This window comes from Engystomops pustulosus, unplaced genomic scaffold (genome assembly GCF_040894005.1).
Source record: "Engystomops pustulosus unplaced genomic scaffold, aEngPut4.maternal MAT_SCAFFOLD_109, whole genome shotgun sequence".
Lineage (NCBI taxonomy): Eukaryota > Metazoa > Chordata > Amphibia > Anura > Leptodactylidae > Engystomops > Engystomops pustulosus.
The window spans coordinates 141,624-163,434 of NW_027284991.1; the positions used below are offsets into that span (position 1 = coordinate 141,624).

At 49.0% G+C, this 21,811-nt stretch overlaps 1 protein-coding gene across 1 annotated transcript in view; it reads right to left on the reverse strand.

The window, feature by feature from the left end:
• Nucleotides 1–5,307: 5,307 nt before the first annotated feature.
• The window catches only part of OBSCN (obscurin, cytoskeletal calmodulin and titin-interacting RhoGEF), a 155,949-nt gene continuing 139,445 nt past the window's right edge, over nucleotides 5,308–21,811 (reverse strand). Inside the window, exons 46-57 of the mRNA XM_072131628.1 lie at nucleotides 21,155–21,421; nucleotides 20,680–20,946; nucleotides 19,767–20,045; nucleotides 18,246–18,512; nucleotides 17,203–17,469; nucleotides 16,838–17,104; nucleotides 16,428–16,694; nucleotides 15,884–16,150; nucleotides 9,900–10,166; nucleotides 9,463–9,729; nucleotides 5,880–6,140; nucleotides 5,308–5,543 (exon numbers count right to left, since the gene is read on the reverse strand). Of these exons, the coding sequence (XP_071987729.1) occupies nucleotides 5,308–5,543; nucleotides 5,880–6,140; nucleotides 9,463–9,729; nucleotides 9,900–10,166; nucleotides 15,884–16,150; nucleotides 16,428–16,694; nucleotides 16,838–17,104; nucleotides 17,203–17,469; nucleotides 18,246–18,512; nucleotides 19,767–20,045; nucleotides 20,680–20,946; nucleotides 21,155–21,421 (3,179 nt within the window). The remainder of the gene's footprint in view (nucleotides 5,544–5,879; nucleotides 6,141–9,462; nucleotides 9,730–9,899; nucleotides 10,167–15,883; nucleotides 16,151–16,427; nucleotides 16,695–16,837; nucleotides 17,105–17,202; nucleotides 17,470–18,245; nucleotides 18,513–19,766; nucleotides 20,046–20,679; nucleotides 20,947–21,154; nucleotides 21,422–21,811) is intronic.

A 21,811-nucleotide genomic window follows, 5' to 3' on the forward strand; every position in this document is an offset into this window, starting at 1 on the left:
GTACCATTATGGCCTCCTGTCCTCCATCCTCCTCCATATATATATAATACATCCTGTACCATTATGGCCTCCTGTCCTCCATCCTCCTCCATATATATATAATACATCCTGTACCATTATGGCCTCCTGTCCTCCATCCTCCTCCATATATATACAATACATCCTGTACCATTATAGCCTCCTGTCCTCCATCCTCCTCCATATATATATATAATACATCCTGTACCATTATGGCCTCCTGTCCTCCATCCTCCTCCATATATATATAATACATCCTGTACCATTATGGCCTCCTGTCCTCCATCCTCCTCCATATATATAATACATCCTGTACCATTATGGCCTCCTGTCCTCCATCCTCCTCCATATATATATATAATACATCCTGTACCATTATGGCCTCCTGTCCTCCATCCTCCTCCATATATACAATACATCCTGTACCATTATGGCCTCCTGTCCTCCATCCTCCTCCATATATATATATAATACATCCTGTACCATTATAGCCTCCTGTCCTCCATCCTCCTCCATATATATATAATACATCCTGTACCATTATGGCCTCCTGTCCTCCATCCTCCTCCATATATATATAATACATCCTGTACCATTATAGCCTCCTGTCCTCCATCCTCCTCCATATATATATAATACATCCTGTACCATTATGACCTCCTGTCCTCCATCCTCCTCCATATATATATATAATACATCCTGTACCATTATGGCCTCCTGTCCTCCATCCTCCTCCATATATATATATAATACATCCTGTACCATTATGGCCTCCTGTCCTCCATCCTCCTCCATATATATATAATACATCCTGTACCATTATGGCCTCCTGTCCTCCATCCTCCTCCATATATATATAATACATCCTGTACCATTATGGCCTCCTGTCCTCCATCCTCCTCCATATATATATATATATAATACATCCTGTACCATTATAGCCTCCTGTCCTCCATCCTCCTCCATATATATATATAATACATCCTGTACCATTATGGCCTCCTGTCCTCCATCCTCCTCCATATATATATAATACATCCTGTACCATTATGGCCTCCTGTCCTCCATCCTCCTCCATATATATATATAATACATCCTGTACCATTATAGCCTCCTGTCCTCCATCCTCCTCCATATATATATAATACATCCTGTACCATTATGGCCTCCTGTCCTCCATCCTCCTCCATATATATATAATACATCCTGTACCATTATGGCCTCCTGTCCTCCATCCTCCTCCATATATATATAATACATCCTGTACCATTATGGCCTCCTGTCCTCCATCCTCCTCCATATATATATAATACATCCTGTACCATTATGGCCTCCTGTCCTCCATCCTCCTCCATATATATATAATACATCCTGTACCATTATGGCCTCCTGTCCTCCATCCTCCTCCATATATATATAATACATCCTGTACCATTATAGCCTCCTGTCCTCCATCCTCCTCCATATATATATAATACATCCTGTACCATTATGGCCTCCTGTCCTCCATCCTCCTCCATATATATATATAATACATCCTGTACCATTATGGCCTCCTGTCCTCCATTCTATTTCATACTGTGGGCTTCTTTCTTCCATTCTCCCTAATATAGTGGCTCCAGACCTTCGTACCTCTCAAATTGTAGCCTCCCTCCTACTCATACTGTGGCCTCCTGTCCTCCAACCTCCTCATACTGTGCCCCCCTGTCCTCCATCCTTCCTCATATTGTGGCCTCCTGTCCTCCAACCTCCTCATACTGTGCCCCCCTGTCCTCCATCCTTCCTCATATTGTGTCCTCCTGTCCTCCATCCTCCCTCATATAGTGACCTCCTGTCCTTCATCCTCCTCATATTGTGTCCTCCTGTCCTCCATCCTTCCTCATATTGTGACCTCCTGTCCTTCATCCTCCTCATACTGTGGCCTCCTGTCCTCCATCCTCCTCATATTGTGACCTCCTGTCCTCCATCTCCCTCATATTGTGACCTCCTGTCCTCCATCCTCCTCATACTGTGATCTCCTGTCCTCCATCCTCCTGATACTGTGACCTCCTGTCCTCCATCCTCCTCATATTGTGACCTCCTGTCCTCCATCCTCCTCATATTGTGACCTCCTGTCCTCCATCCTCCTCATATTGTGACCTCCTGTCCTCCATCCTCCTCATACTGTGGCCTCCTGTCCTTCATCCTTCCTCATACTGTGACCTCCTGTCCTCCATCCCCCTCATATTATGGCCTCCTGTCCTCCATCCTCCTCATACTGTGACCTCCTGTCCTCCATCCCCCTCATATTGTGACCTCCTGTCCTCCATCCTCCTCATATTGTGACCTCCTGTCCTCCATCCTCCTCATATTGTGACCTCCTGTCCTTCATCCTCCTCATACTGTGACCTCCTGTCCTCCATCTCCCTCATATTGTGACCTCCTGTCCTCCATCTCCCTCATATTGTGACCTCCTGTCCTCCATCCTCCTCATACTGTGATCTCCTGTCCTCCATCCTCCTCATATTGTGACCTCCTGTCCTCCATCCTCCTCATATTGTGACCTCCTGTCCTCCATCCTCCTCATACTGTGGCCTCTTGTCCTCCATCCTCCTCATACTGTGACCTCCTGTCCTCCATCCTCCTCATACTGTGGCCTCCTGTCCTTCATCCTTCCTCATACTGTGACCTCCTGTCCTCCATCCCCCTCATATTATGGCCTCCTATCCTCCATCCTCCTCATATTATGGCCTCCTATCCTCCATCCTCCTCATATTGTGACCTCCTGTCCTTCATCCTCCTCATACTGTGGCCTCCTGTCCTCCATCCTTCCTCATATTGTGACCTCCTGTCCTCCATCCTTCCTCATATTGTGGCCCCCTGTCTCCCATCATTCCTCATATTGTGACCTCCTGTCCTCCATCCTTCCTCATATTGTGGCCCCCTGTCTCCCATCCTTCCTCATATTGTGGCCCCCTGTTCTCCATCCTTCCTCATATTGTGGCCTCCTGTCCTCCATCCTCCTTCATATTGTGGCCCCCTGTCCTCCATCCTCCTTCATATTGTGACCTCCGGTCCTCCATCCCCCTTATATTGTGGCCCCCTGTCCTCCATCCTCCTCATATTGTGGCCTCCTGTCCTCCATCCTCCTCATACTGTGTCCTCCTGTCCTCCATCCTCCTCATACTGTGTCCTCCTTTCCTCCATCCTCCTCATATTGTGACCTCCTGTCCTCCATCCTTCTCATACTGTGACCTCCTGTCCTCCATCCTCCTCATACTGTGGCCTCCTGTCCTCCATCCTTCCTCATATTGTGACCTCCTGTCCTCCATCCTTCCTCATATTGTGGCCCCCTGTCTCCCATCATTCCTCATATTGTGACCTCCTGTCCTCCATCCTTCCTCATATTGTGGCCCCCTGTCTCCCATCCTTCCTCATATTGTGGCCCCCTGTTCTCCATCCTTCCTCATATTGTGGCCCCCTGTCCTCCATCCTCTTCATATTGTCGCCTCCTGTCCTCCATCCTTCCTCATATTGTGGCCTCCTGTCCTCCATCCTTCCTCATATTGTGGCCTCCTGGCCTCCATCCTCTCTTCTCCATCCACTGAGATGACTTAGAGGAGGGGGCAGGGCTGGCCAAGGGGAGGAGCTACCTCTACACGTCTGCTAAAGAGAAGCCAAAGAACATGGCACACGGCCAATGGGGAGGAGCTACCGCTACACGCCTGCTAAAGAGAAGCCAAAGAACATGGCACACAGCCTTTTTTTTGCTTTTCTTTGAATTCTTTATGTACAAGTGTTTTGTATTTACATCTCCACCAAAAAAGATCACATGGATGATAGTGCGACGTTTCGCTCATCTAGATCTGCCACAAGCGGCCGCTCCACCATAGCAGGCGCGCATGTTACGCTTGGTGCAGACATAGCTTGACAAAGGTTGGGAGGAGCGAAACGTCGCACAATCATTCATGTGATCGGATTCTTCTTGTACAAATAGATCTTTTTTGGTGTAAATACAAAACACTTGTACATAAAGCACCTGAATAAGCAAAAAAGAATACAAAGGCCGGGTGCCATGTTCTTTGGCTTCTCTTTAGCAGACGTGTAGAGGTAGCTCCTCCTCCTTGGCCGTGTGCCATGTTCTTTGGCTTCACTTTAGCAGACTGTAGCGGTAGCTCCTCCCCATTGGCCGTGTGCCATGTTCTTTGGCTTCACTTTAGCAGACTGTAGCGGTAGCTCCTCCTCCTTGGCCATGTGTCATGTTCTTTGGCTTCTCTTTAGCAGACGTGTAGTGGTAGCTCCTCCCCATTGGCCGTGTGCCATGTTCTTTGGCTTCACTTTAGCAGACTGTAGCGGTAGCTCCTCCCCATTGGCCATGTGCCATGTTCTTTTCCATTCGATATTTGGGCTGAGAACCCGACAAAAGCAGCATCCCACATCCCAAAGCAGCATCTTGCTAAAGATAAGGCGACGCGAGGAGACAGCAGGAGCGGGACAGACCGGACACGCAGGGCCATTCTCCCAAACATCAGGGATGGCGGGACAGCCATGACGGCGGCTCTACCTCTGTCTGCACCTTAATGTTCGGTGGAAGGAGAATGATATTAATGTGAGATTGTGGTGGAGCTCGCCCTCCTCGGAGCAGTGTCAGTGGCTTTCCATCTGTGGAGACATTTTCCAGCTTCTCTTCCAGTTCAGAATACTAGGCCTCAACCAGATTCAGGTCTGGTAAGGTGTAAGAGAATTTACCACCATCTAGTGGTCAAAAGTTTTAATTGTTTCTAATTGATATGTTAATTGTTTAACCAATTATATTGTCTGATGTAACCAGGAAGAGAGACCTGATTGGCTATTGGTCAAGTCTTCAAAGCATTCTAGAATCTTCCCCAGATTTTCTATACAAACCCATCGCACTGTGATTTCAGGGATGATTATGTCTGGGATCTTACCAGACTACAAGAAGGAAAGATTCTCTAGGACTACGAGATGTAACGAGCGTCTGCTAAACCTTCCGGAATGAGAACTTGCTCTGGTTTATTCAGGAAGTAGCACTGCAAAGATGGCGGCTTCCAAAACCGTGAGTTGTCTGTTTCATCCAGTTCCCACACCATCACGGGCATCCTTTGCTCCCGGAGAACCTTGCCCTGACACCTGTGCCCCCCCCCCCCCGCCTGTGCCCCTCCCGTCTGTCCCCCCACCTGTGCCCCCCCCTGCCTGTCCCCCCACCTGTGTCCCCCCCCCCACACCTGTGTCCTTCGGCGTATCCCCCCACCTGTGTTCCCTTGCACCAGATGACACATGATGCCCTCCTCACCCCTGGTCATACATGCTTTTACCCCTGACAGTGGCTGTGGATAGGTACGGGCCCACCCTGATGCTGACACTCCCCGAGTCCTCCTGGGTGACCCCACTCAGCTTCAGCACATGGGACTGGGAGATCTCATTCATCTCATTATTCTCCAGGGGGAACCCCTGCAGCTTCCACTGGTCATCACCAGCGGGCACTGACAGGTCCTTCAGACCAAAGGTGATGGTGATGTCCAGCTCTAGGACAGGATTGTGAGTGATAGATTTGATCAGAATAGATCTGACAACCAGCCGGCATATCATGTGTGAGAGGTAGTCACAGCCCCGCCCCCTGCCTGTATATCCTGTGTGATGGTAGTCACAGCCCCGCCCCCTGCCCGTACATCCTGTGTTAGAGGAAGTTACAGCCCCGCCCCCTGCCTGTATATCCTGTGTGAGAGGTAGTCATAGCCCTGCCCTCTGCCTGTATATCCTGTGTGAGAGGTAGTCACAGCCCCGCCCCCTGCCTGTATATCCTGTGTGACAGGTAGTCACAGCTCCGCCCCCTGCGTGTCCAGTGCCCGGGGTGACGTTACCTGTGACAGCAAGGGTGGCTGAGGTCCTCTTGCTCCGGGCAGTGCACGTGTATTCTCCTGCGTCCTCCGGCTCTACATCATTGATGATGAGCTCTCGCATGGCGCCATCTTGTCGCATCTGGTACTTGTGGTTGGACTGCAGCTTCTCGCCTCCTTTCCACCAGTCCACGGAGGCCATTAGAGCAGAGACCTCACAGCTGAGACGAGCGGCGCCTCCTTCTTCTGCTTCAGTGTTCTGCAAATTTTTCACAAACTGGAGAACTGCAAAAAGACATCAAGGCGTCAGCTCTGACACATTGTGACAAACCCTCACCTGAGAGAAGAACTATAAAAATGGGAACGCTATTCACACCTGGCAATCATGGGGCTGGCACAGCAAAGTCACACCCCCTAACCGGTAAACCCCTCCCCCTCGCGGATGTCACTTACAGGAGACTTCCATGAACAAGATAAGACCCATGGGATCCAGCTCCATGGGGAGCACCAGAGACCTGCCCATTATGGAAGGAGTCATGGCCTACGCCCCTCCCTGACATGAAGGAGACCTGCCCATGATGGAAGGAGCCATGGCCTAGGCCCCTGCTTGACATGAAGGAGACCTGCCCCTGATGAAAGGAGCCATGGCCTAAGCCCCTGCCTGACATGAAGGAGACCTGCCCATGATGGAAGGAGCCATGGCCTAGGTCCCTGCCTGACATGAAGGAGACCTGCCCATGATGGAAGGAGCCATGGCCTAGGCCCCTGCCTGACATGAAGGAGACCTGCCCATGATGGAAGGAGCCATAGCCTAGGCTCCTGCCTGACATGAAGGAGACCTGCCCATGATGGAAGGAGCCATGGCCTAGGCCCCTGCTTGACATGAAGGACACCTGCCCCTGATGAAAGGAGCCATGGCCTAAGCCCCTGCCTGACATGAAGGAGACCTGCCCATGATGGAAGGAGCCATGGCCTAGGCCCCTGCCTGACATGAAGGAGACCTGCCCATGATGGAAGGAGCCATGGCCTAGGTCCCTGCCTGACATGAAGGAGACCTGCCCATGATGGATGGAGTCATGGCCTAGGCCTCTGCTTGACATGAAGGAGACCTGCCCATGATGGATGGAGTCATGGCCTAGGCCCCTGCCTGACATGAAGGAGATCTGCCCATGATGGAAGGAGCCATGGCCTAGGCCTCTGCCTGACATGAAGGAGACCTGCCCATGATTAAACTGTAATTGTGGTGTCCTGCCCGAAAAATCTGGGACACACAAGACACCTTGACCATGAGGGAGTCATGGAAGTCAAGATAGATATGTGACCACTACCACAGCCAGACACTGACAGACCTACTAGGAAACCTACTAGGAGTAATCTACTCCCAGATGTAGACGTGATGGTAGATCACTCTGCCTCTGCCCTAATCTGTAATGTAATAATCCTGGAATATAACTTATTAAAAGAGCCTGACCCTGGCGGAGGGAAGAGCCTGACCTTGGCGGAAGGAAGAGTCTGACCCTGGCAGAGAGAAGAGTGTGACCCTGGCGGCGGGAAGAGTGTGACCCTGGCGGCGGGAAGAGTGTGACCCTGGCGGCGGGTAGTGTGTGACCCTGGTGGAGGGAAGTGTGTGACCCTGGCAGAGGGTAGTGCCTGACCCTGGCGGAGGGAAGAGTGTGACCCTGGCAGAGGGAAGAGTGTGACCGTTGCGGAGGGAAGAGCCTGACCGTTGCGGAGGGAAGAGCCTGACCATTGCGGAGGGAAGAGCCTGACCATTGCGGAGGGAAGAGCCTGACCATTGCGGAGGGAAGAGCCTGACCGTTGCGGAGGGAGGAGCCTGACCGTTGCGGAGGGAAGAGCCTGACCGTTGTGGAGGGAAGAGCCGGACCGTTGCGGAGGGAAGAGCCTGACCGTTGCGGAGGGAAGAGTGTGACCCTGGCAGAAGGAAGAGCGTGGCCCTGGCGGAGGAAAGAGTGCGACCCTGGCGGAGGGAAGAGCGCGACCCTGGCGGCAGGTTAGAGCGCGACCCTGGGGGTGGGTTAGAGCGTGACCCTGGCAGAGAGAAGAGCGTGACCATGGCGGAGGGAACAGCGTGACCCTGGCGGAGGGAAGAGCGTGACCCTGGCGGAGAGAAGAGCGTGACCCTGGTGGAGGGAAGAGCCTGACCCTGGCGGAGGGATGAGTGTGACCCTGGCGCAGGGAAGAGCGTGACCCTGGTGGAGGGAAGAGCCTGACGCTGGCGGAGGGAAGAGCCTGACCCTGGCGGAGGGAAGAGTGTGACCTTGGCGGAAGGAAGAGACTGACCCTGGCGGAGGGAAGAGCGTGACCCTGGCGCAGGGAAGAGCGTGACCCTGGTGGAGGGAAGAGCCTGACCCTAGCGGAGGGATGAGTGTGACCCTGGCGCAGGGAAGAGTGTGACCCTGGTGGAGGGAAGAGCCTGACGCTGGCGGAGGGAAGAGCCTGACCCTGGCGGAGGGAAGAGTGTGACCTTGGCGGAAGGAAGAGACTGACCCTGGCTGAGGGAAGAGTGTGACCCTGTCGCAGGGAAGAGTGTGACCCTGGTGGAGGGAAGAGCCTGACCCTGGCGGAGGGAAGAGCCTGACCCTGGCGGAGGAAGGGGTGTGACCTTGGCGGAAGTAAGAGCCTGACCCTGGCGGAGGGAAGGGCGTGACCCTGGCGCAGGGAAGAGCGCGACCCTGGCAGCAGTTAAAACCGCGACCCTGGCAGTGGGTTACAGCGTGACCCTGGCGGAGGGAAGAGCGCGACCCTGGCGGAGGGAAGAGCGCGACCCTGGCAGAGGAAAGAGCGTGACCCTGGCGGCAGGAAGAGCGCAAACCTTGCGGCGGGAAGAGTGTGACCCTGGTGGAGGGAAGTGCGTGACCCTGGCGGAGGGTAGAGCCTGACCCTGGCGGAGGGAAGAGTGTGACCCTGGCAGAGGGAAGAGTGTGACCCTGGAGGAGAGAAGAGCCTGACCGTTGCGGAGGGAAGAGCCTGACTGTTGCGGAGGGAAGAGCCTGACTGTTGCGGAGGGAAGAGCCTGACCGTTGCGGAGGGAAGAGCCTGACCGTTGCGGAGTGAAGAGTGTGACCCTGGCAGAAGGAAGAGCATGGCCCTGGCGGAGGAAAGAGCGCGACCCTGGCGGAGGGAAGAGCGCGACCCTGGCGGCAGGTTAGAGCGCGACCCTGGCGGCGGGAAGAGTGTGACCCTGGCGGAGGGAAGAGTGTGACCCTGGCAGAGGGAAGAGCGTGACCCTGGCGGAGGGAAGAGCGCTACCCTGGGCGAGAAAAGAGCATGACCCTGCCGGAGGGAAGAGCGTGACCCTGGCGGTTGGAAAAGCGTGACCCTGGCGGACGGAAGAGCGTGACACTGGCGGCTGGAAGAGCGTGAAACCATGCAAGCCTGGAGACAGGAAGTGTGTGACCCCGGGAATGGGAAGTGTGTGACCCAGGAGAAGAGAAGGCAGTCCATCATGGAGGAGGCTGAAGAGGTGACCATCATTACACACTGACCTCCGGCTGAGATTGTGCTTAAACATCTGAACAAACATCTGCAGTTATAGAAAGCTGAAAAGAAGGAGGAGGCTGGAGGAGAAGGCAGGGAGGACACTCACTGTTCACTTTGACCGTAGATGTGGTCTGCTGGTCTCCGTTGTCACATGTGTAATCTGCTGCATCTTCTGCTTCAGCATCATAGATGACCAATTCAGCAACTGAACCTTCCTGTTTCATTTCATACTTGGCGCAAGGAAAGATGGCAACCGTCCCCTTCCTCCATTCCAGAGGGACATTGGGCTTAGAAGTCTCACAGCGCAACGTCACCGTCACCCCATCCTCCACCACAGTGTCCTTCAGAGGTCTCACAAACACGATGGGAAGAGCTGCAACATGAAAGACTATTAAACCAGCTGTACATAACCACACGTGTGATCTGTGTGTGTGACCTGTAGCTATGTTATAGCAGTAGACCTGTGGTGGTCTCCTGTTTCTCTCACACTTTGGATCTAGTATCAGGCTGTGATCGGGGTCTTCATGTGCCAGTGATACCTACCTGTGACTGTCAGGTAGGCGGTGGTCTCCTGCTCTCCGGTGTCACAGCTGTATTCTCCGGTGTCCTCCAGCCTCACATTGTGGATCAGCAGTTCCCGGACTTTTCCCTTCTGCCTCAGTTCATACTTGGTTCCGGCCTGTATCCCGAGCCCGGCTCTCCTCCACTCCACTGCTGCCCCGGCCTTGGAGACCTCACATTGCAGGGTGACGGTCTGCTCCTCGTGGGCGTCAACGTTCTGAAGCGGCCGTGTGAAGAGCACAGGAAGAGCTGCAGAAAGCACAGGATGGGTCAGTACGAGGGTCATAGGTCATAGGTCACATGTGATAACGGGGCCTCCAGTGGAGGACACAAACAGAGCACTTCTTATATTAGAAGACAATTCCCACCACTTTCTCCAATGGTTACTGAAGCTCTTCACCAGAGGCATGGAGTTATAGAGAAGGGTCATGATTAGCCGAGGAGTGAGCAGGACACACTAGGACATAGCTCCTTTTCTGTTACTATTTCAGCTTATTAAGCCACAAAAATACCTCATGCAACCCCCCCCCCCCCCTAAGCCCCCCTCTGCCTAATCGGGACCTCAGTTGTGAGCCTCAGTTGTAAAGACTCCTGTCTGGAACCTGGACAGTTACTCCCTTCGCCTGCTGATAGGTCCCTGTCTGTTCCTAGTGCCACCCTAATGTTCCGATGCAGGCCCTATGTTATAAATGGTCCTGCACCCAGCTCAATCGGGTCTGCTAAGACCTAGCCGAGGCCTAGCAGCCAGCAGAAGCCAGGGCCCTGATTCTCACCATCTACTGCCGGAGGGACATTGGATCTTCCCACATTGGGCCCTAGTCTTTGAAGAGCCCATGATAAGGCGACCTGGAGACCACGTCACACAATCCGGTAATAGCATCTGCCCCCCACAGCCCTGCTACTGGCCCCTGACATCTGAGGCCTACATGGCACCTGGCCTACCCGGTCTGGATTAAAGAGGCGCCGCTGCTGGGTGCATTACATCAACCCTACAGCCACACACTTAAAGGGACACTGATACTCTATAACTCAAGATAACCAGACGGCTGCAAACATATTAAATGTTTAAAGTGGAGACTGCAACATAATCTTGTGGAGCCCCGGGGAATCTGGAACCCTAGCCAAAGACCAGCTAACGGGAGCGTCACCCCGGAAGTGGAGAGGTTTCCCCATGGGTAGTGGCCTACTCCAAAATACCTTCCTTCCGTATCCTAAGAGCCTTACTCTCTCTGTCAGCGGGTCTCGGGTCGACAAGATCTCCCGCTCTTCTTCAACCCCATCACTGAACCAGGGTCCTAAGACTAAACCGTTCGTCAGGCTCCGCTCCGGAGCAGAAACGCGTCGCGAGTTTTTTATGAATAAAAGATCATTATTGAAACGCATAGAGTTGTGCGTTACATTACTGCAAATAGAAGCGCCGGTCTACAACTCCTCCATCCCTCGGGACCCGCCTAGCACCAAACAATCTACTTGTCTCTGCAAGGACCTGGGATTAGATGCAGATAATCTTCCAGCCTTCTCAGCCTCACCGGCCTTGCCGCCTGCAGAGCCTTTGACGCAGCGATCCCAAGATCAGCTAAGAAGAACCTGAGGGACTCGTAAGAAAGGTCTCATCTTTTCCTTTAGGTAGAGTTACTTATGAACCTGGTTAATAGGAGAGTTTGTAAGTTTTTTTTATGTTTCTGATGTTTCCATAGTGGTAAATATATGATGTTCAGATGGGACCCCCAAGGACACTAACGTGGGGGTATTCTGGGGCCCTTTTTCTTCTTAATCAATGCTTAGGCCCAGCGGAGCTGGTGAGACGCTTTGGCTTTGTTTGAATCCCAAGATTCTTGTTGAGTAACTTGAACACCCTAGATACAAAATGCTGAAAATGAATATCATGAGGATCCTTAGTGAGAGGTCCATGATTTTTAACACCTTGAAGAGAGACCCGGTTGAATTAGCAATTTTGCAGGAAACCCATTTTAGGTTCCATCCTCAACCAATGGTTTCACTCATACTCACCTGAAAAGAAAACGTGGACCATTACAATATCAGGATTCCTGGTATTAGCTCAGTTAGTTGACCCTAATGGCAGATACTCGCACCCTCATCACAGTTTCTGGCCTTTCTGCTCCTCACTCAGACCAAGCCAAGAGTTTGGACACAAAAACCAAACTCTTACATTGTCAAACATTAAAAAGTAATCTCTGCTGCCATTGGTGGATGTGAGAGACGTCCGGAGAGCCACCACCCTCAGGCAGAGACGACTCCTTCTACTCGGCCGCACACAAGTCTCATCAATGTCTCCATTATCTATTCATCTCTCCCAACATTTATCACTACCTTCCAGTGCAGGCACGGGGCGTGTTACCATCTAGGACCTGCCGGCTGCTGGGTCCCTTTTTCTTACAGATGTCTCTTGCCCCGAATACTTGTGGCAGATTAATGAGACCAATGTCCACGATGCCAAATTATAGAGAGCGAAATATTTCAGGAAAAATTTTAATGACAATCGTCCTGTTCCGCTCACAGGGCGGCGAGTAGAAGACGGTTCATCTCGTTAGGACCATTTACACAAAAAGAGCAGGAAAACCGCCCTCCTACTAGAGGAGCAACACAAACTTTCCCAAGATTTAACTACTAGGGGGAGCTCACTACATACAGATTATACACCACCACTAGGGGGAGCTCACTACATACAGATTATACACCACCACTAGGGGGAGATCACTACATACAGATTATACACCACCACTAGGGGGATATCACTACATACAGATTATACACCACCACTAGGGGGAGATCACTACATACAGATTATACACCACCACTAGGGGGAGATCACTACATACAGATTATACACCACCACTAGGGGGAGATCACTACATACAGATTATACACCACCACTAGGGGGAGATCACTACATACACATTATACACCACCACTAGGGGGAGATCACTACATACAGATTATACACCACCACTAGGGGGAGATCACTACATACACATTATACACCACCACTAGGAGGAGATCACTACATACACATTATACACCACCACTAGGAGGAGATCACTACATACACATTATACACCACCACTAGGAGGAGATCACTACATACAGATTATACACCACCACTAGGGGGAGATCACTACATACACATTATACACCACCACTAGGAGGAGATCACTACATACAGATTATACATCACCACTAGGGGGAGATCACTACATACAGATTATACACCACTACTAGGGGGAGATCACTACATACACATTATACACCACCACTAGGGGGAGATCACTACATACAGATTATACACCACCACTAGGAGGAGTTCACTACATACACATTATACACCACCACTAGGGGGAGATCACTACATACAGATTATACACCACCACTAGGGGGAGCTCACTACATACAGATTATACACCACCACTAGGGGGAGCTCACTACATACATATTATACACCACCACTAGGGGGAGCTCACTACATACATATTATACACCACCACTAGGGGGAGCTCACTACATACAGATTATACATCACCACTAGGAGGAGCTCACTACATACACATTATACACCACCACTAGGAGGAGATCACTACATACAGATTATACACCACCACTAGGGGGAGGTCACTACATACAGATTATACACCACCACTAGGAGGAGATCACTACATACAGATTATACACCACCCCTAGGGGGAGCTCACTACATAAATATTATACACCACCACTAGGAGGAGATCACTACATACTGATTATACACCACCACTAGGGGGAGCTCACTACATACAGATTATACACCACCACTAGGGGGAGCTCACTACATACACATTATACACCACCACTAGGAGGAGATCACTACATACAGATTATACACCACCACTAGGAGGAGCTCACTACATACAGATTATACACCACCACTAGGAGGAGATCACTACATACAGATTATACACCACCACTAGGAGGAGATCACTACATACAGATTATACACCACCACTAGGGGGAGATCACTACATACACATTATACACCACCACTAGGAGGAGCTCACTACATACACATTATACACCACCACTAGGGGGAGATCACTACATACACATTATACACCACCACTAGGGGGAGATCACTACATACACATTATACACCACCACTAGGAGGAGATCACTACATGCATATTATACACCACCACTAGGGGGAGCTCACTACATACACATAATACACCACCACTAGGAGGAGATCACTACATACACATTATACACCACCACTAGGAGGAGATCACTACATACTGATTATACACCACCACTAGGGGAGTTAATTAAATACAGATTATACATCACCACTAGGAGGAGCTCACTACATACAGATTATACACCACCACTAGGGGGAGATCACTACATACAGATTATACACCACCACTAGGGGAGATCACTACATACAGATTATACACCACCACTAGGAGGAGATCACTACATACAGATTATACACCACCACTAGGGGGAGATCACTATATACAGATTATACACCACCACTAGGGGGAGATCACTACATACAGATTATACACCACCACTAGGAGGAGATCACTACATACACATTATACACCACCACTAGGAGGAGATCACTACATACAGATTATACACCACCACTAGGGGGAGATCACTACATACTGATTATACACCACCACTAGGGGGAGATCACTACATACAGATTATACACCACCACTAGGGGGAGATCACTACATACACATTATACACCACCACTAGGGGGAGATCACTACATACACATTATACACCACCACTAGGGGGAGATCACTACATACACATTATACACCACCACTAGGAGGAGATCACTACATACACATTATACACCACCACTAGGGGGAGATCACTACATACACATTATACACCACCACTAGGGGGAGATCACTACATACACATTATACACCACCACTAGGGGGAGATCACTACATACACATTATACACCACCACTAGGGGGAGATCACTACATACACATTATACACCACCACTAGGGGGAGATCACTACATACACATTATACACCACCACTAGGGGGAGATCACTACATACAGATTATACACCACCACTAGGAGGAGATCACTACATACAGATTATACACCACCACTAGGGGGAGATCACTACATACAGATTATACACCACCACTAGGAGGAGCTCACTACATACAGATTATACACCACCACTAGGAGGAGATCACTACATACACATTATACACCACCACTAGGGGGAGATCACTACATACACATTATACACCACCACTAGGAGGAGATCACTACATACACATTATACACCACCACTAGAGGGAGATCACTACATACACATTATACACCACCACTAGGGGGAGATCACTACATACAGATTATACACCACCACTAGGGGGAGATCACTACATACAGATTATACACCACCACTAGGAGGAGATCACTACATACACATTATACACCACCACTAGGAGGAGATCACTACATACACATTATACACCACCACTAGGAGGAGATCACTACATACACATTATACACCACCACTAGGGGGAGATCACTACATACAGATTATACACCACCACTAGGGGGAGATCACTACATACACATTATACACCACCACTAGAGGGAGATCACTACATACAGATTATACACCACAACTAGGAGGAGATCACTACATACAGATTATACACCACCACTAGGGGGAGATCACTACATACACATTATACACCACCACTAGGAGGAGATCACTACATACAGATTATACACCACCACTAGGGGGAGATCACTACATACACATTATACACCACCACTAGGAGGAGATCACTACATACACATTATACACCACCACTAGGGGGAGATCACTACATACAGATTATACATCACCACTAGGGGGAGATCACTACATACAGATTATACATCACCACTAGGATAGTTATATGTAGGATAAGAATATTTACCTTGTACTTGCAGTGTTCCCACAGTCCGGGCATCTCCACTGACACAGGTGTAATCCCCATCATCCTCTTCAGTTACTGCCCGGATGTGGAGTGTAGTGGCACCTCTCTCCTGCTGCATCGTGTACCTGTCACTAGATTGTAAGCTCTTGTTGCCCTTGAGCCAGTGCGCGCTCACGTCCGTCCTATTCAGCTCGCAGCGCAGGACAACGTCTTCTCCTTCCAAAACCTCAACTTTCTTCAGTTCTTCTTTGAAAATCACAGGAAGAGCTGAAAGACGACAGAACATGAGATGATGAATATCCCCGCCAGGTCAGACCGCGAGGAGCCAATCAGCAGCCTCATCCATTCTTCACGATTTTGGAGCATTTTTCAAACTTTCATGAGATTTTAGGATTTTCTCAAAAAAAGAGATAAATACAAAAGTTACGGAAAGATTCGCGATTTCAAAAACGTTTCCATGCAAATATCAAAAATGTTCCCTGAAATGAGGACAATCGCCTGTGGCTTCGGAGTCCAGAGGGTGGAGAAACGTGTGAGGATTTACCATGTACTGAGAGCTGTGCCGAGGTTGTGAGGTCTCCACAGCGGCAGGAGAATTCCCCAGAATCCTTCTCTGTGACGTCTCGGATGAGGAGAGCGTGTGCTCTACCATCCTGCTTCATGGTGGTTCTGTCATCAGGTGTCATGGGGACATCTCCTCTTCTCCACTCCACGCTGAGGCCAGGCTTATTGAGCTCACAGTGGAAGGTCACCACATCACCTTCTGACACATGAAGATCCTTCAGCTGCTCTATGAAGACCACGGGAAGAGCTGTGGGACCGGACCCGAGGTGACGAGAGGGAAAAGAAGGCGAAAAACGACAAATATTATAGTATCAAAACTTTAACCACTCAGATTGTAAGTGCCTGGTGCCCGATTCTCACCAAGACACGCAGAGTTGACAATAGACCTACCACTGATGGTCAGGGAAGCCATTGTCTTCTGGTCTCCACAGACACAGCTGTACGTATCGGCATCAGACAGTTCTAGATCATTTATCTGGAGCTGTAATCTAGAACCCTCTTGCCTGATGTCGTACTTATCGCTGAGCCGTATCGTCTTCTCTCCTTTCTTCCACTGCACTACCGCTGATGGTTTTGTCACCTCGCACATCAGGACAGCAGTTCCTCCTTCTGTTACTTTGAGGTCAGTCAATTCCGAACTAAAATGTGGCGGCAACTCTGAAGAGACAGAAACATTGATGTGATGGAGAAGGGATCCACAAAGGATAAAAGTTGCTGATGTATCTAGAAGTGTCGCATCCACGGAGGATAATTACCGATGACGGATAAGGTCGCCGTTGTGGCCTCATCTCCAATTACACAGGTATAGTTCCCGGAGTCCTTCAGATCTACATCTTGGATGGCCAGTTCCACATTGATCCCTTCCTGCCGCATCTTATACTTGTCACTTGGTTGCAGCGTCTTCTCACCTTTCCTCCACTGAAGTCCTGCACTTGGCTTGGTCACCTGGCACTGGAGAACCACTTCGCTGCCCTCCAGGACTTGGCAGTTTTTCAATCCTTCCTTAAATAACACTGGCGATTCTGAGAATGTCATAAAAAACATGGTGAGGAAGAGACAAGGACGTGGTGACTCCTTGAAGATGGCAAAGACAGATGAACCAACAAAGGGGTCCATTGGGAATGATGAGGACCATGATGACATGACGAGTGATGACGAACGTCCAATAAAAATCCCATAATCTCAAAGTGCAAATAATGGAGGTGTTGATGGGCGAAGAGGATTTAAAGGTGGAATCATGATGATAGCGGTGGAGAAGTAGAGAGGCAATGGACAGGTGATTGAGTGGTGATGGTGCTGGAGGGAGGTGGCAGAAGAGGTGACATTTATGGGAAGAGAGCGGCGGTGGAAAGGTGAAGGTTGGTGGAGATGTGCTACTAGATTAGTGGTTGGAGGTAAATGAGAAATGGTTGTAGACAGTGGATAAGAGGGGAGATGTAAATGTCATGGTGGTGTAGAGGTGATGAAGAGATTATTGTAGGGATGGTGAAGAGATGGAGGTGGTGGAAAAGTTATAGCGGTGAAGAAGTGATGGAGGATCAAAGGCGATAGGTCAGAATTAACATGTGATCTTTATTTGATAGCGACATCAGTGTAAACGGCTTTAAGTAGCAATCACAACATTGATCCAGAGTCTCTCCATGCACGTTGCGGCAGGACCCATCATTCCGATCTTTGTATGTCTGAGCAGAGACATCACACATGACTGATGACATCACACAGCCATGAATGTGTTTTATGTGCACACAATATGTGGACGTGACGTATATTAGCTGACCACACACAGATCCATAGTTACCCAGCACGTTGAGTGTGGCCGTGCTCTGCTGCTCTCCACATAGGCAGGTATATCGCCCACTGTCATCCAGTTGCAGGCTGTGGATCGTGAGCTCATGGATGGCTCTGTCTTGGGACATGACGTACTTATCACTGGCCGTGATGATAGAATGGTTCTTCTTCCATAACACGGGCACATGGGGCTTACTCAGCTCACAACGTAGAGTGACATCCTGGCCCTCGCTCACCACCTCACTCCTCAATTCATCCAGAAATACAATGGGGAACGCTAGAAAGTGCAGAGCCGACAGATAATGTTATGGATAGTGCCGAGAGCCAATATTCATCTGACTTACTAATGAAATACTGATGGAAGGCAAAGCTGTCAGCCACTATCTCCTCCGAGAACATGGAGCCTCCATTATAAAACCCAACAATTCTACCCCCCCCCCCCCGACTCATAAAGGGGATCATTTTGTGGGAAAAATTTTAATTTTGAATTTACATTTATGGACATCCAAGTCACAAAACGTAATTCTGATAATTAACTCAGATTAGAAAAAAAAGATGTTAATTTCGCCAACATAAATACATCTCCAGGACGGATTAGATAGTGAGCCCCATGGCGACAGGGACTGATGTGACAAGTCCTGTGCAGCGCTGGGGTATCTGTGTGCGCTATATAAGTAAAGGAATTATTATTAAAGACTTGGCACCATGGCGATGAGAAAAGACCAAAAGTATGTGCGTTATGAACATTGGAGCATTGTATAAAATAGGGACCCAAATTGTAAGCCACTATGGTATGTGTTGGTGCCATGTGGTGGATGTCGCTGTCATGCCAATGACCTTAGGTGACCCACATAGAAATGAAGGAGGTTATTTATCATTGGTTTTCCTGGGCCTTTTTGGCGTAAAAAAAAGTCTCAAAGTCGTCACATTGAGGGTTTTTGAGACTTTTCACTGCTAAAAAGTCTCACAGGAATATTCCCACCTCTTCATCCGGCGTAAACATAGAACTACTGATAGTACAACATCGTGCAGAGTCATTACTGAGACTATTGCAAAAAGTCTCAGAAAAAGTCTCACAGTCACTCTATGTGCTGAGACTTTTTATGTATTTTGAGACTTTTTAGGGACTTTTTGAAAAATAAATCCAGACAGAAAATTTATTAAAAGGTCTGATGGACACCAGAGCTCCAATATTACACATAGAACTGTCCCAAGGAGCTGGTCTCATGACAAATTACCCCCTCAGTGATTATGTTGGTGATACAGGTGATAACACAGGAGGAATGATCTCAGATTCTTAAGACATTTCATGGATACATGATGAATTATGACAATCAATGAAGATGATGGTGGACAGGGATGAAGGGTTTGGGGTTATAATGACATTCCATGCTGGATAACGATGATGGTGGGAAGGGCTTAGTGCTATAGGATCGTGATCACATTCCATGCTTAGAAAAGATGGTGGATGATGGACATTATGGCACAATGAGGACAGGCCATGCTTAGGATGGATTCTGATGGTTATTACCCTTCACGCTCAGCGAGGCGGAGGTCTGGTGCTCTCCACACACACATGTGTACTCCCCGGCGTCTTCAGGATCCAGGTTACTGATGACCAGCTCAGCCTGGAGACCATCCTGGAGACCATCCTGGAGAAATCTATACTTGTCTCCATTGTTTAGGGTTCTCTGCCCTTTTCTCCACTCTAGCGAAGCCTTTGGTTTGGTCAGAACACATCGTAAGGTCGCAGATTCTTCTTCAACACCTTCCACGTTCTTCAGTTCCACTTTGAATTGTGGGGGAAGAGCTGAGAGAACATGGAAACATACAAGATCTGAGTGACCGACCAGCCCTGATTATGTTCTACCACACTAGAGATGCTCCCGAAACACTCGCTATAATCAGGACAACTCAAACCTTCTCAAGACATTGTAAGTCCTTGTTCTAGTAAGTTATTCTTCCTCACCTTGAGTAATGATTACCCCGTTATATCACAAGCCACTAATACAGGACAGAGTTTTATAGACATAGAGGATGATGATGGATGTAACCAAAGATGGAAAGAGTAACAGATGAGGAACATATAAAGATATCAAGCAACAAGTGGGAAATAATAGAATCTTCAGCACATAAATATATGTTACCAGTTAGTCAAACTTTCTCTGCTAAACAAAATAAAGAAATTGTGAACAAGTAGTGGAAGAAGCCCCAACAAGGCGAAACAGACATGGGGAGATGGACGTTACCAAGGGTCTGCCAGATTGTTATGTCTAAGATGGTAAAGCCACACAAATTAGAAACGGTGAAAAATATATGAGACAGAACAAATGCAAAGAGCACAAGCATGTGGATGGACGTAGATGAGTGGAATAGTGAAGACGATGGGTGGATGGATTATTGGATGAGAATGGATTATTAACACATCTGATGGAGACCATTACCCTTCACGCTCAGCGAGGCGGAGGTCTGGTGCTCTCCACACACACACGTGTACTCCCCGGCGTCTTCAGGATCCAGGTTACTGATGACCAGCTCAGCCTTCAGACCGTCCTGGATGAATCTATACTTGTCTCCAGCAGTAAGGCTCTTCTGTCCTCTTCTCCATTCCAGAGGAGATTTTGGTTTTGTCAACGTGCAGCACAAAGTCACCAATTCACCTTCAACACCTTCTTTGTCCTTCAAACTTTCTTTAAACTTTGGTGGAAGAGCTGATGGAAGTGGGAGACAACATGAGAAACAACATGTCGCTTACAATTTCCAGAATTACACCAAGCATTCGGTTATCAGACCAGTGATGTGAGTGGACAACCAGGACAAGCGTTGTGCATGGTGCAGAGTCGGCAGAGGTTAATGGTGATGGTCATGGTTACAGTGATGGGCTATCAGGGGCAGAGTATCATGGGAGATGTTCTTTACCAATGACAGTGAGAGAAGCCGTCGTCCGGTGGTCCCCACATATACACGTGTACTCCCCGGAATCCTTCACATCCACATTATCAATGAGCAGCTCAGCAGTGAGACCTTCCTGGATGATCCTGTACTTGTCATGGGTCTGGAGGACCTTACGTCCTTTCCTCCATTCTAGAAACGCTTTGGCTTTGGTTACCTCACAGCACAAAGAGACGGACATTCCCTCAAGCGTTTCCTTGCTCTTTAGTTCCTTTCTAAATCGTGGTGGGAGAGCTAACATGGAATCACAGCATTACATGAAGGTAAGTACAAGTTGCTGTGGTGTCCATCACAGGGTTCGTGGCACAATGACTTAGCACTTTGCTGACCATGATACCTTAACTCTACATATTCAGTTTAACCTCAATCTATTGTGTGCAGGCCTCGAGGCTTCACGACCCTTCTATATCTTTGCTATGAAACCCTTGAGCTCAGGAGAAGCCTCTGTTTATGAATGTTACTGGAGTGACCAAGAACATAACCAACTAAAATAGTTTTTTTATGTGTTTTTTTCAATTTTAAACTAACAGAATGTATGGGCTTGCGCTTATTATCTAGACTTAAGATCAATGAATTTCAATTTTAAATAAAACTTTTGATTTATTTATCCATTAGGTCAATCCC